Source organism: Bombina bombina, chromosome 5, assembly GCF_027579735.1.
Source record: "Bombina bombina isolate aBomBom1 chromosome 5, aBomBom1.pri, whole genome shotgun sequence".
NCBI lineage: Eukaryota > Metazoa > Chordata > Amphibia > Anura > Bombinatoridae > Bombina > Bombina bombina.
This window is the reverse complement of record NC_069503.1, coordinates 825,348,037-825,361,323: the sequence shown is the minus strand read 5'-3', so window position 1 is coordinate 825,361,323 and position 13,287 is coordinate 825,348,037. Positions and strand designations below refer to the sequence as shown.

Sequence of the window (13,287 nt, the reverse complement as noted above, 5' to 3'; positions counted from 1 at the left end):
GCAACTTTGACTCTGCATTTTACACTTTTGCAGGGGTTAAACACATAGTAAAACAAAGGCTTTTAAAGAAAATGTTCTAATGAAATAGAGAATTATATGTTTACACTATAAGGTCCTTTTAAATGCATGCACAACTTAATAGTGCATTATCTTTTCAAAGGGACAGTAAACACATTGAGATTTTCATGGAATTTAACTGAACTGTTTGGCTTCTCTAATACTCTGATTTGATAGTGCACACTTCAGACTTCTCAAGTCTAGCTCTACTACATATCTGTCCCCTTTTGGCTTCTACAGAGATTATAAAATTAGCAATGCAAAACAATGCAGTTTTTGTTAACCGGATAACTGTGGCTAGCTGTGTCTATTCCAGTAACAAGTTATGATTGGCTCCTCTAGATAAGGCAAGTGGTGGATGGCATGGCATTTTAAAAATCAATTACAGCAAACAATGTGTTAATATGGTATTACACTGGGCTGATGTTATTCTATAGCAAAGTAACGGAAATTACCTGAAATTGTGTTTTATTCCACTGGAGAGCTATTGTATATACAGCTAAAAAAAGTATTGTAAAATGTTGCATTAGGTGAGATACTTTGCGTTTCGAAGAATAATGCATTACAGTTTTATTGTGAAAGAAACACAGACACGCATTACAAGCAATGCATCATTTTATTAATTACACTTTCCTTTTTTTTTTTTTCCTTTTTTTTTACATTATGATAAACATTCATTTATTTACAACATTTCCATTTGCACATAATCTCAGTAGGTACCCTAAGAAAACTCTCTTCTAGAAGTGCAGAAAAATGCTTTCCCGTTTCTATCAAAAAATGCTTTCATTTTTAAAACTTTATTTTTTAATAAACTTAACACTTTTAAAATCACATTGGAAATGCAGATATGTCACTCATCACATTCCAGGAATGCTTTTATATATTTTATCAAATACAAAAAAAAGAAGAAAGAAAAAAAAGGAAGGGGTAATGCACATTTTAATAAAAAAACAATGGCGCACATTCAAACATTGAAGGAACACTGGTGAAATATATTATAAATAATTCTCTTTTTTTGCAGTTTAAATATTAAAAAGTTTATTTGTTTTTTTGTATCAACATTCATAAAAAAAGGTTCTGGTTTATGACAGCATCTGCAAAAAAATATATATATTGTTTTTAAATAATTTCCCGCAGAAGAGACAACTTTTCCCCTCTTACAGGGGTGAGAAATAAATACATGTATTTGTTATTTATATAAATTAAAATGGTTCTTTAAAACTGTATATGAGTTATTCTTTGGAGGGCATCTTGTGCATTTTTAATACAATAAATCATTAAATTAATTTATTAATGGCACACATTGGTAAATTCCAGTAGCTCCCCCCCCCCCCAAAAACAGATTTGCAAAATAATCTCTTTAACTCTGATCAACCAACAGAAGTAACATCCATATATCTTATTTATTTAATAGTCAAACCTCATATTTTTATGTATGCAACAAAAATCATGGCTGCATTACAATGAATTTGCACATGATTTTTTTTTTAAAAACTATTTGAAACTATCATTAGTTTTTGTTAAAAAGCTTCTTGAATGTTTATTTTGATCTGCTTTTCTGTGATCAACTAGGGACATATAAGGCAATCAAAGCGACATAGGATGGTCAGGGTTATTGATTTCACAAAATGCAGTCCAGCCTGTGTGCAGTGTTTCTCAACCACAGCCTTCAAGTACCTCCAACTTATAGCTGAACTAGTGCACAGGTGAAATAATCAGCTGATGGATAAGAGCAGGTTAGTGACCATGGTTACTGATCAGCTGATTATTTCACCTGTTCTGCTATAATGAAAACCTGGCTTGTTGGTGGTATTTGAGGACCGGTATTGAGAAACACTGTTCTAAAGTAAAAGGACATTGTATTGTATTTTTTTTCCTGCTTTAATGTGTTTCCTATGAAATATCCCCTATACCTTTATTTAGTCATTTAAAACAGCTTATTTTGACACTGAAATAAAGATTAGGAGGTCTGCTATTTATACAGGTTCAGCCCATTTATATGGGTATGTTCTTGAGAACAATTACTTGAGGTTTGAATCAGAAAAGGCAGCTATTTCATATACAAAATAAATCTAAACAAGCAATTTCCCATACATTTTATACTCTGCATCTGCTAAAACAAGTCATTAGGGACCACATAAAGAGTAAATTAGTTTACAGTACAATGTCCCTTTAAATTACTCGAAAAACAGACAATAGTGAAATAATTAAAGTGCGTTGCAAAGTTTTTCCCCTTCATTTTAATGTCCCTTTAAAAATAACAAGGCAGTAATTGTTTTAACTTGTTATCTACATAGTTTTTAACTACAACCAACCCTATTGTTCTACAGTGTATTAATCTAATATGTATCTGATTATTATATAAGTTTCTCCAATAATTGTTGAAGAAAAGTTACATAATGTTTATTTTTGAAAAATGTCATTCTGTTTTACTTAAAGGTGCTGAACCAAAAATGGGCCGGCTCCTAACCTTTCTTTCCTGCCTTTTCAAATAATGATAGCAAGAGAATGAAGAAAATTTGATAATAGGAGTAAATTAGAAAGTTGCTTAAAATTGCATGCTCTATCTGAATCATGAAAGAACAAAATTAGGTTTAGTATCCCGTTAAGTGAACACAAAACCACAAGTATTTATTTTATGAATAAGACAGAGCATTACATTTTAAACAACTTTCCAATTTACTTTTTCATTTTATTGGTTCACCAGAAGTGTTCAGCAAGTTTCCGGTAGTGCATAGCTGTTCCTTGAACAAAGAATACCAAGAGATTGAGACAAATTTGATAACAGAAGTCAATTGGAAAGTTGTTTAAATTCCCACACTCTATCTAAATAATGAAAGAAAAAATATGGGTTTTATGTCCCTTTAAAGAAGAACGGAAGTGGCTTTATTTAAATACAGTTCATAGGCAGCATTTAAACACATAGTTTATTTTTTTTAAAATTGGTCAGTAATTTTAAAATATGTAAATAAGAGTCCTAGGGCCAACCATCCAAAAGTGAATGCTTAATTACGTTGGAAGGGTGACCATGACATAAATATTGTAGTCAGCTTTTTTTTCTTTGTTGTAAAAGAGGGCATTTCTAAATCAGCTACTGTTTTATTTTCAGAATGTTTAGATGTAGATAGATAGATAGATAGATAGATAGATATAATCTATAGGCATAATAGATTTTTGTTGAGAAGAATATCATTTTAAAGAGAATGTTTTTAAACTTTTTTTTTTTTACTCAACAGGAACTGCATATGGCAATCATCCAAAGTATATCGACATTTATTTTCAGTGGGTAGATTAGGAAACTCCTTCACATAACACGAAATGCAACCCCTTTTTTTAATTTTTTTTTTTATTTATTTAACAACCTACACTATATGGTAATGCTTTAGAGTTTTCAGTTCAAAACGATAGTCATGCACATGGCTAGTTTTTTGATTCTATAACAACTGCATTCAAACCCCTGCAAATCACATTTGACTGCAATGGATCTGGATCGTCAATCTCCTGTTTTAGAACTGGCCAAACATGAATACAGATGTTTTTGCATCTTTTAGGAGACAAATAAAATATAGATTTCCCCAGTGGTCTTTGACATTGAGCTACTTACAGAACAATAACAGATATTCAGTATATTATCAGTGTTTTCTGGTTTAAAGGAGAAGCAAACATTGGACCAGAACTGTAAGTGAGAACACAACATGACATAGTGTAAAGTATGTTATATAGATCTATGAATTAATGGTATGTTCAAGGTAACTGGATAAAATGCGCATGAAACTTTATGATAGTTATGAGAATGATAATGAGTTTTTCATGACATGTTGAGAAGACTAGAGGTAGACAGGTCAAGTGAATGCACGTTTTTAAATGTATTCCAAGGAGTAAGAAATATTTTATGCCACACAAGAGATGCGGAATTAAATATTTATTTCAATGTAAAAGTAAAACATTAACAATGTCCCTAATATCTGCAAAAAAGTGCAGTGATAATTGTTGTACGCTTTGTCTCACTCAATATATATTGGCAAACAGTTACTGTATACAGATGCATTTGTTAATATTAGGTGCATCTAATTAATCAACCATTTTCCCAACCTTGTCCTTCTTTGACTTATACAGCTCTCTTATAACACATTTACCTTATATTACTAATAATTATTATTATTACATATTTTTTATTTTTATTTAATCCAACAACATTCCTGTATATGAAACCTCTATTGCCAGCAAAAGAAGTACTAGTTTACATGGAGATCTTTAATAATGTATCACCATGTCCTTTATTACAAAAAAGGTTCACTGTTCTCTTTTAAAACGTTTCTACCATTTGTTCTGCTGAATGCTTAAAAGGACATTGTACTCAAAATGTTCTGTGATCCATATAAAAGAGCAGCATCTAATCATGTTGGAGATATTTTTTTTACCTTAAAGGGTACCTTAAAAAGATAGATAATCCCTTTATTACCCATTCCCCAGTTTTGCATGACCAACACAGTTATATTAATATACTTTTTACCTCTGTGATTATCTTGTATCTATGCCTCTGCAAACTGCCCCCTTATTTCAGTTATTTTGACAGACTTGAATTTTAGCCAATCAGTGCTTACTCCTAGGTAAGCTCACGTGTATGAGCTCAATCTAATCTATATAACACACACAAACTAACACCCTCTAGTGGTAAAAATGCATTCACATTAGAGGCGGCCTTCGAGGTCTATGAAATTAGCATATGAGCCTCCTAGGATTAGCTTTCAACTAAGAATACCAAAAGAACAAAGCAAAATTGGTAATAAAAGTGAATTGGAAATGTGTTTAAAATTACATGGCCTATTTAAATCATGAAAGTTTCTTTTGGACTTGACTATCCTTTTAAAAATGTTAAGTAAAAGCTTTTTAATTTAAATTTAAATGAAGTATTAGTTGTGTAGTTTCTACTAATGGTCAATGACTGATAGGCACTTTCTGCTAATGCTCATTGGTTAATAAGTACTTTCTGATAATGCTCATTGGTTAATAAGAACTTCCTGATAATGCTCATTGGCTAAAAGGCACTTCCTGCTAATACAGGTACTTCTTGCTAATACTTATTGAGCATTAGTAGGAAGTATCTATAAGTCAACAAACATTTGTAGAAAGTGCACAACTGATACTTGTCTTTTAGTTTACATGCAGTTTTAAACAACATTTACTTTATATTTATTTAGGCAGTAACAATTTCAACATGTTTAAAAGTTTTTTTTTTATATAGGTGATAAAACATTTGTGAGTACAATGTCCCTTTAAAAACAATATTTCTTTGCGATGCTGAAAATAGATTATTCTCAATGACAATGCCTAGTGGCTGTTGCTTTGTTTATTCTAATAAAACAAATTTTGTACCCCCCTCAAATTTCCAAGCAAGGTAAATATCAGTAATAAATCATTTTAGATAACTGATGTAAAAGTAAGGTAATAGAAAATCTGCAGGACATCAAAGGTAAAGAAATGTATAAACATACCTTAACTATTTAGTGTTAACTCTTTATTCACAAGTACACAGTTAAATCAAGAAATTAGATTTAATATGTATCATTAAAGAAAACTAAAAAAAAAATACATACGTTTTAATCAGTCTCCTGATATTTTAATTTTCATATTTGTATTGCCTCTTTATTAAAACCTACTTTTATGGAAGAAAAAAAAAATAGTCTTCATAATATTAAAGGGACACCGTACTCAATTTTTCCATCATGCATATTAAAGAGCAGCATGTCTAAAATATATTTTGATTTAAAAAAAAAAAAAAAAAAGGTTAAATAAAAGCAGTTTACATATAAATCTAAACTAATACTGTAGAATTGATTTTGTACTTCTTTCAAAAACTCAGGACTAAGGACAAGTACCTATGATGAAGAGGGAGCCACCTATACAAGTGTGGCAAAAACACTTTGGATATTTAGGGCAGGAACGTGAGTTTAAAAAAAACCAACAACAAAAGAAACATATTTTGAAATGCCCTCTTTTAGATGAAAAAAAAAGGAAAAAAGTTGACTACAATGTCCTTTTAGTGCTTGGGTACTAAGTGGTTAATATAACATGCCAATAGTGCAGAATTTGTGCTTTGGTACTTTGCTCATATAGACATTTTGCACTGCATGAAAACCTCTCTGTGAAAGTGCTACTGCAATGTTGTACTGTATTTGCGTATTTAGTCTCTAGATGTAACAAGACAAAGTGGACATTGATAAAAATGGTAGTTGTGAAATCATTGTGCTAGAGAATATTGGCCTGTTCCCTGCCTTTCCTGGAAGTTATGAGTCTCACATTCACATCTTGTTTCACCTGTTGCCTTGGGGAAAGGTGAATCTGAGAAAAAAGTGCGCCATCTGCTCTTTAAAAAAAAAAAAAGTAGGGAACCCGAGCCCATGCTTTTTTTCACATTAATAATAGGAAGACATCAGAGTCCACAGTACTGTATATCCTACAATTTTCTATTGCTGTACACTAGATTACAGACTACTGTTTCTCTTGACAAAAGAAAATAGGGGCACTATAATTAAGTTTTTTTTTGTTTTTTTACATTGGAGCATGTGTGTGTGTGTGTTCTTTTTTTTTTCTTCTTCATATTTTCCTCATTTTTATATATATTTATATATAGATTTATAAAAAATAAATAAATAAAGGACAGTGCTTTTTAACATGAGCCATACGGGCATCACTGGTTTGTGTTAAAAGAGCATAATGAGGATTACATGAGCCAACATTTAGAGAAGAAGCAGGATCAAAGCCTCATTGAACATATCTGAGAAGAACTGACATCTTACGCCACAATCCAAAGTGGATTTGAGGAAAGCAGTAGGAAAAGTGAGTACAGTAATAGAGAAAGAACAATAGAAATAGAAAAAAATTACAAATACATGTATATGTGATTGTTTTGTTTGACTAAAACTAGAGGATATATTATATAAATAAATATATATATAATATTTCCCCAGTCTTTCCTCTGATGGCTTCATAGCCTGGTCTGAGCCTCTGGGATGTAGATCTCAATGCTATCCGCACTCTCTGTGGCTGAATTCTGTCGGACAGACGCAGCACGCTTTCCAGACATCAGCCGCTTCCGGCCTTCATGCCGCTGTCTCTCTGTACTTTCCAGAGACCTGTCCCGGACCAGTGGGGCCTGACCTTTCGATGGCTTCTTTGGCACTGGAGGAGGGACCCTTCTCTCCTGATTAAAGCAGAAGGTTCATTACATTATACAGATTCTGCATATGAGCTTTAAGAAGCAGCTTTTCCATCTTTCTCTAGCTTTCTAGGGTAAAATACATCATAAAGAGTTGTAAATACATGTTTCAGTGTATCCATAAGTGGATTAAAAGCAAAATGCTTTACCTTTCATTCTGTCATTTTATTTGTGTTGGGAGCTGCAGTGATTTTATTCAGTAGCATTCACCATATAATTCCTTTCAGGGAACCTCTATGCATTGTATATGTTAGAACAGACAATAGTGCAGGAAGCATCTTAGCCAATAGTAGTATTATTAGCAGTGCTTTGTGTTTTTTAGTGTTTGTATTGACCTAGATACTGGGAAATCTGCTGCCCCCACCAATCACCACCACTGAATACTATTTTGACTCATATATTTCTCACATATAGAGTCCAGAGACACAATGGTCATATACATCAATTAAACATCCAGGGATTACTGATGTGTAATTATTTACTAGAAACCATTCCCAAAACTTGTGGTTGTTTTACTAAAAAAAAACTATGCACATTACACAGCTAAGCAATGTCATTTTCTTAATTGAATACAATGACTGCAGCTACCAGCATAAACAAAATATTATCAACATGTTATTATATGCCATTTTTTTAAACATGGTTTTACAACAAGGAGTTAGGCAATCAATCTACTTCTATGTTCAAATATGTAAGCTATAACATTGTTAAAGGGTCACTAAAGTCAAAATTAAACTTTCATGATTCAGACACAGCATTCAGTTTTAAACAACTTTCCAATTTACTTCCATTATCAAAATGTGCACAGTCTTTTTATATTCACACTTTCTGGGGCACCAGCCACTACTGAGCATGTGCAAGAGTTGACAGTATATACATATATGCATTTTGTGATTGGCTGATGGCTGTCACATGATGCAGGGAGTAGGAAAGTAAGTACTATTGCATTGTCTTGATATTATGCATTTGAGGATTAGGCAATTCTACTGTGTTTAAAGCATTCTTGCAAAATGATACAAAGATAACAAAGCAAATTTGATAATATAAATAAATTGGATTTTTATTTTACATTCTATCTGAATCATGAAAGATAAATGTTTGGATTCATATCCCTTGACGATTTCACTTATTTACTATATATGTTCCAAAAATAATATTCAGCAAAATCATACAAAGCATTTACCACAAGATTCATATTAATTATTGATAGGTAGAGGGTGTGGACTATAAACAAAATAATTCAGAAATGATTTTGTAATTTATTATATATGTTTGTGTAATTTATTATTGTATTTTTGTAGTTCATCTATCAAGGTGCAGAAACAGTTTAAAAGGTCACAGCTAATACTACAAATCCAGTAAGTGTAGATTTCTCTACTATATATATATATATATATATATATATATATATATATATACACATACATGCAAAATGCATTTTAAATATGAAAAGTCTATGCTTCTTTTGAGGCAGAAAACCCCTTCACAAGTTAATATTCAGAGCAAGATCTCATTGTATCATAATAAATTATAACAAAAAACAAAAACAAATAAAGACGTATTTAAAATACATTAATAAACTTTATTTTAAACAAACAAATTGAGTAGAATATTATTGTCATAAAGTTATCTCTGTCATCAACTGTACCAAGTTGTAAAGACCAAAATACTGCTAGAACAATTTCAGGTGTTGCAATTCATGGACCCATTTAAAACATTACATTTCCATCTTTTTTATATAAATGTTTTAAAGTGAAGGTAAACTTTGATGAATGAAAGCCCGGTTTTTAAAAATACTATTAAAGCAGGGACACTTTCATTCATCAAAGTTTAGAAAGCAGCCGTTTTGTTTAAGAAATGTACCATTCTTCTCTTCACAGCCGGAGCAGCTTCCCCCGCACGGAGATCCTCTCTTCACATTTCAGCAATGACTAATCCGGCTTCCTCCAATCACGGCATGTTCTCAGGCAATGATTCCCCTGGGGGTAAAGCCGTGATTGGAGGAAGCCGGATTAGTCATTGCTGACGTGTGAAGAGAGGATCTCTGTGCGGAGGAATCTGCTCCGGCTGTGAAGAGAAGTAAGGTAAGTTTTTAAATAAAACGTCTGCTTTCTAAACTTTGATGAATGAAAGTGCCCCTGTTTTTAATAGTATTTATAAAAACCAGGCTTTCAATCATCAAAGTTTATCTTCACTTTAATTTGTTATAGAAAACTTTGAAACAAGAAATTGTTAATAAATTAATTATGCAGTTCTATTAGTTAAATAACTGCCCAACATGTTTTGCTCTTTATACCTGTTATTCTTGCTGATCCTTCCAGCAAGTAAACATGCTTAAAGGGACAGTAAAGTCAAGATTAGACATTCATGATTTAGACAGAGCATACAATTTTAAACAACTTTCCAATTTACTTCATTCTAGCTGCTGATTGGTGGCTGCATATATATACCGATTGTTATTGGGTCACCCATGTGTTCAGTTACAAATCAGTAGTGCATTTCTGCTCCTTCAACAAATGATACAGAGAGAATGAAGAAAATGTTATAATATAAGTAATATAGAAAGTTGTTTAAAATCGTATGTTCTACCTAAATCATAAAATAAAAATTTTGGGCTTCAAGTCCCTTTAACACTTTGTCTGCCACAGTGTATACAGACTGCATCCCCCTCTGGCAAGCAAGGTGTTTATGCCTTAGCATTTGTATTCTATAAACAACCCAAGCAGTGTAAGATGTGTTTTTTCACTAATAGGCATATAGTGGTTACAATGTCCCTAAACCTAGTTAAATGGACATTAAAATGCAACAATACAGTTCTCTAATTTATTACCCACTGGAAGCTAAGGGTTAAACACATAAACTTGTGTATGAGGCACAATCCAATGGCAGTCCTGAGCAGAACTCACTCAGATGGTGATTATGTATCTATTCCACTCCTGATTGGCTCATAGAACATGCCCTGCTCAGTGGCAAATCTATATGTTTCAAGGGACATTCAATGTGTAGAAAATAAAAATGCTCTATTTTGTTACCTCATTTTAATGGTAAAAACATCACTTTATTTTACTATGTGTTTAAACTCTATAAAAAGATTTAGAGCTAGATTGTGGAGCGGTATTTTAGGGTTTGGCTATAGCGAAAAATCCGCTAGAACTCCGATTTTTCCACTACTCGGATTGTGCTGGTATTACAAGTAAAAAAAAACAACAACTTATTTTTCACTAGCGGTAACCCGACTAGCGCAAAAATCGGAACATACAATATCACATGCGCTTTCACATATTAATGGAAAAATTGAAAAAAAAAAGTTAAAAAAAAAAACAAAACACCCCACTCTCGCCCAAACACCATAACATATTCTCATTAGCGCTAACCCGACATAAAAATAGGAATATTTCATATTCCAATGTTCTTTAACATGTTTGTTTGTAATATGTGCATACCCGATCGCATACTGTAAAATGTGCATACTTGATTGCATACTGTAAAATGCGCATACATGATTGCATACTTTAAAATGCGCTTACTCAACATGAAAATATGAATATTTCATAAATATGCTTTAACATGTTTTCATCTATCTAACTACAAAGGACTACAATGTGCTTAGCAATGTATCTCTATGTTAAAACCCTTTGGCGGCTTTTCCCCCCCCCCCCCAACACCTGAGAACTCATAACTTTGCGCCCTTATAACTTTTGCATTTAATTAGATGGTGTTAGTATTAGTGTAACTGTACTTTGGAATGTATTTTTTATATGTTTTGTGCAGCTCTGAGATTGCGGTAATGGTTCCAGCCTAAATCACATTAGCGCTAGTGCAATTGCGATTTCACTCAACTTGTAATATCAGCGCAATTAAAACCGGAGCGCAAATGATTGCAAAAATCCTCTTGAAATCGTTTGCAATCCACTTGTAATGTAGCCCTTTTGATGATAGTCCAGATATGTGTCTGTGCTACTCCAGAGGAGGATACAGCTGGAACCCAATCAGCAGCAGGCATACATGACTATGATCCAATCACTGGCCATTTCCTCAGCTTGAGCAGAACGGAGGTATTCCAGGAGAGCTACTTTTATGCTAAATAGAGTATTTTATTTTTATGCTACAATGCCCATTTAACATCATTGTGAGGTTTTAAAGATATGGTTCTTTATGAAGATTTGTGCAAAATAAAATTAATGAAGTAAAGCATTTTATTATTGTATTAGAAAATGCCCTTAATAGCTCAGTTGCATGAGATATTAGTATGCAGAATGAGTTTGTATAATTACACAGTTCTCGCGGTTTACTGGTAGGTTGCCAGGTGTCCAGTATTCAACCGGACAGTCCACTATTTTAGCAAGCTGTCTAGTAAAATTTTCATCAAAATACTAGACACTTAAATGTCCAGTTTTGTAAAATCCCTGAGAGCTAGCTAAATATAAAAGGCCCCCAGTGCCTTAATGCATTACACATATGGAGCAAGGGGATTAAATTACTTCTGTTTACATACTGTATGTTTCTGGCAGGCAAAGAGGTAAAATTATTAATTTCTAAGTCACTGGCAGCCAAGGGGTAAAATTACTGCACAGTTGTGAAAAATATGCCTTGTTGGCTCAAAGGTAAAGCATTTAGGGGGCATTGTGTTACCCCACCTATCATTGTGCCCAGGGTTGCACCGATACCATTTTTTTAATGCAGAGTACAAGTACCGATACTTTTTTCAAATACTCACCGATACCATCTACCGATACTTTTTTTTATGTCATGACAGTTTACCAAGCCCAATACAGACTAATGATTTAAGATCGCTTCTTTATAATTATGCATTGTATCTCAAAAGACATTCTGAAATAATAAAACCGTTTTATGTGTTTGTTGTCACAAAGTTCAGAGAATATGTTTATAAATGAAAATATTACAATAAAATATATTAATAATAACAATAAATAACAGCTGCAGCAGCTGGGACAGAAAGCTACAATTTAAAGGGGTGATTACTAGATGCAATTGGGTTGTAGGGTGCCTATATAACTCATCAATCTGACATTTGTACTTAATACAAAGTAATATAATTTAATTCTGAAAATAATATTGAGGAAGGAGTATTCCAGTAATCCCCTTTGAGAAAAATGGGGCATTTTCATTCTACTGACTCAACAGAAAATAGGGCTGGTCTTCATATTTTTTCAGGGCTGCTTTTTATTCTCAGTCCAGCCCTGGCTAAGGATGTTCCTCAGAGTTCAGTATATTTTGAGCATAATTGTGCAAGATGAGAACTAGCAGTATAACAGGCAATCTAGCAATTAGAATAATTTTTCAAAAGTTAGTGGCAAGTTCTTATTAAGGAACAGAAGCATCTCTGCATGTTCAGCTATAAGTCTGTTTGCTATCAGTAAGGACGTTTGACGCTAAGCTGAACAGTCTTTCACTTTTCACACTACTTCATGGGTCAGAAAGATATTTTTGGGCCATTAAATCTTACGGCTAGATTACGAGTTTTGCATTATACTGAAAATGCAGCGTTATCAGGTTATAACGCTGCTTTTTCACTACCGCTGGTATTACGAGACTTGCAGATTTAAGGGCACCGCACACTTTTTTGCCCTTACCGCAAATCAACTTACGCAATTTGCGTATAGTCTATTTTCAATGGGACTTCCATAGCGCCGGTATTACGAGCTTGTCCTGGGAGGCCAAAAAGGGAGCGGTACACCCTATCCCGTCAAGATTCATACTGCATTTTAAAGTCAGTAGTTATGAGTTTTACACTACAAAGCCGTAGCATAAAACTCATAACTAAAGTGCTAAAAAGTACACTAAGACCCATAAACTACCTATTAACCCCTAAACCGAGGCCCTCCCACATCACAAACACTAAAATAAAATGATTAACCCCTAATCTGCCACTCCGGACATCGCCACCACTATAATAAACATATTAACCCCTAAACCGCTGCACTCCCGCCTCACAAACACTATTTAAATATTATTATCCCCTAATCTGCTGTCCCTAACATCGCTACCAC

At 33.1% G+C, this 13,287-nt stretch overlaps 1 protein-coding gene across 2 annotated transcripts in view; it reads right to left on the bottom strand.

Moving 5' to 3' along the window:
• Positions 1-6,636: 6,636 nt before the first annotated feature.
• Positions 6,637-13,287, bottom strand: part of DLGAP1 (DLG associated protein 1) — a 710,871-nt gene continuing 704,220 nt past the window's right edge. For both annotated transcript variants that reach the window (XM_053714947.1, XM_053714948.1), the window contains one exon: positions 6,637-7,261. In XM_053714947.1, coding sequence (XP_053570922.1) covers positions 7,046-7,261 — 216 coding nt within the window. In that variant the 3' untranslated portion in view covers positions 6,637-7,045. The remainder of the gene's footprint in view (positions 7,262-13,287) is intronic.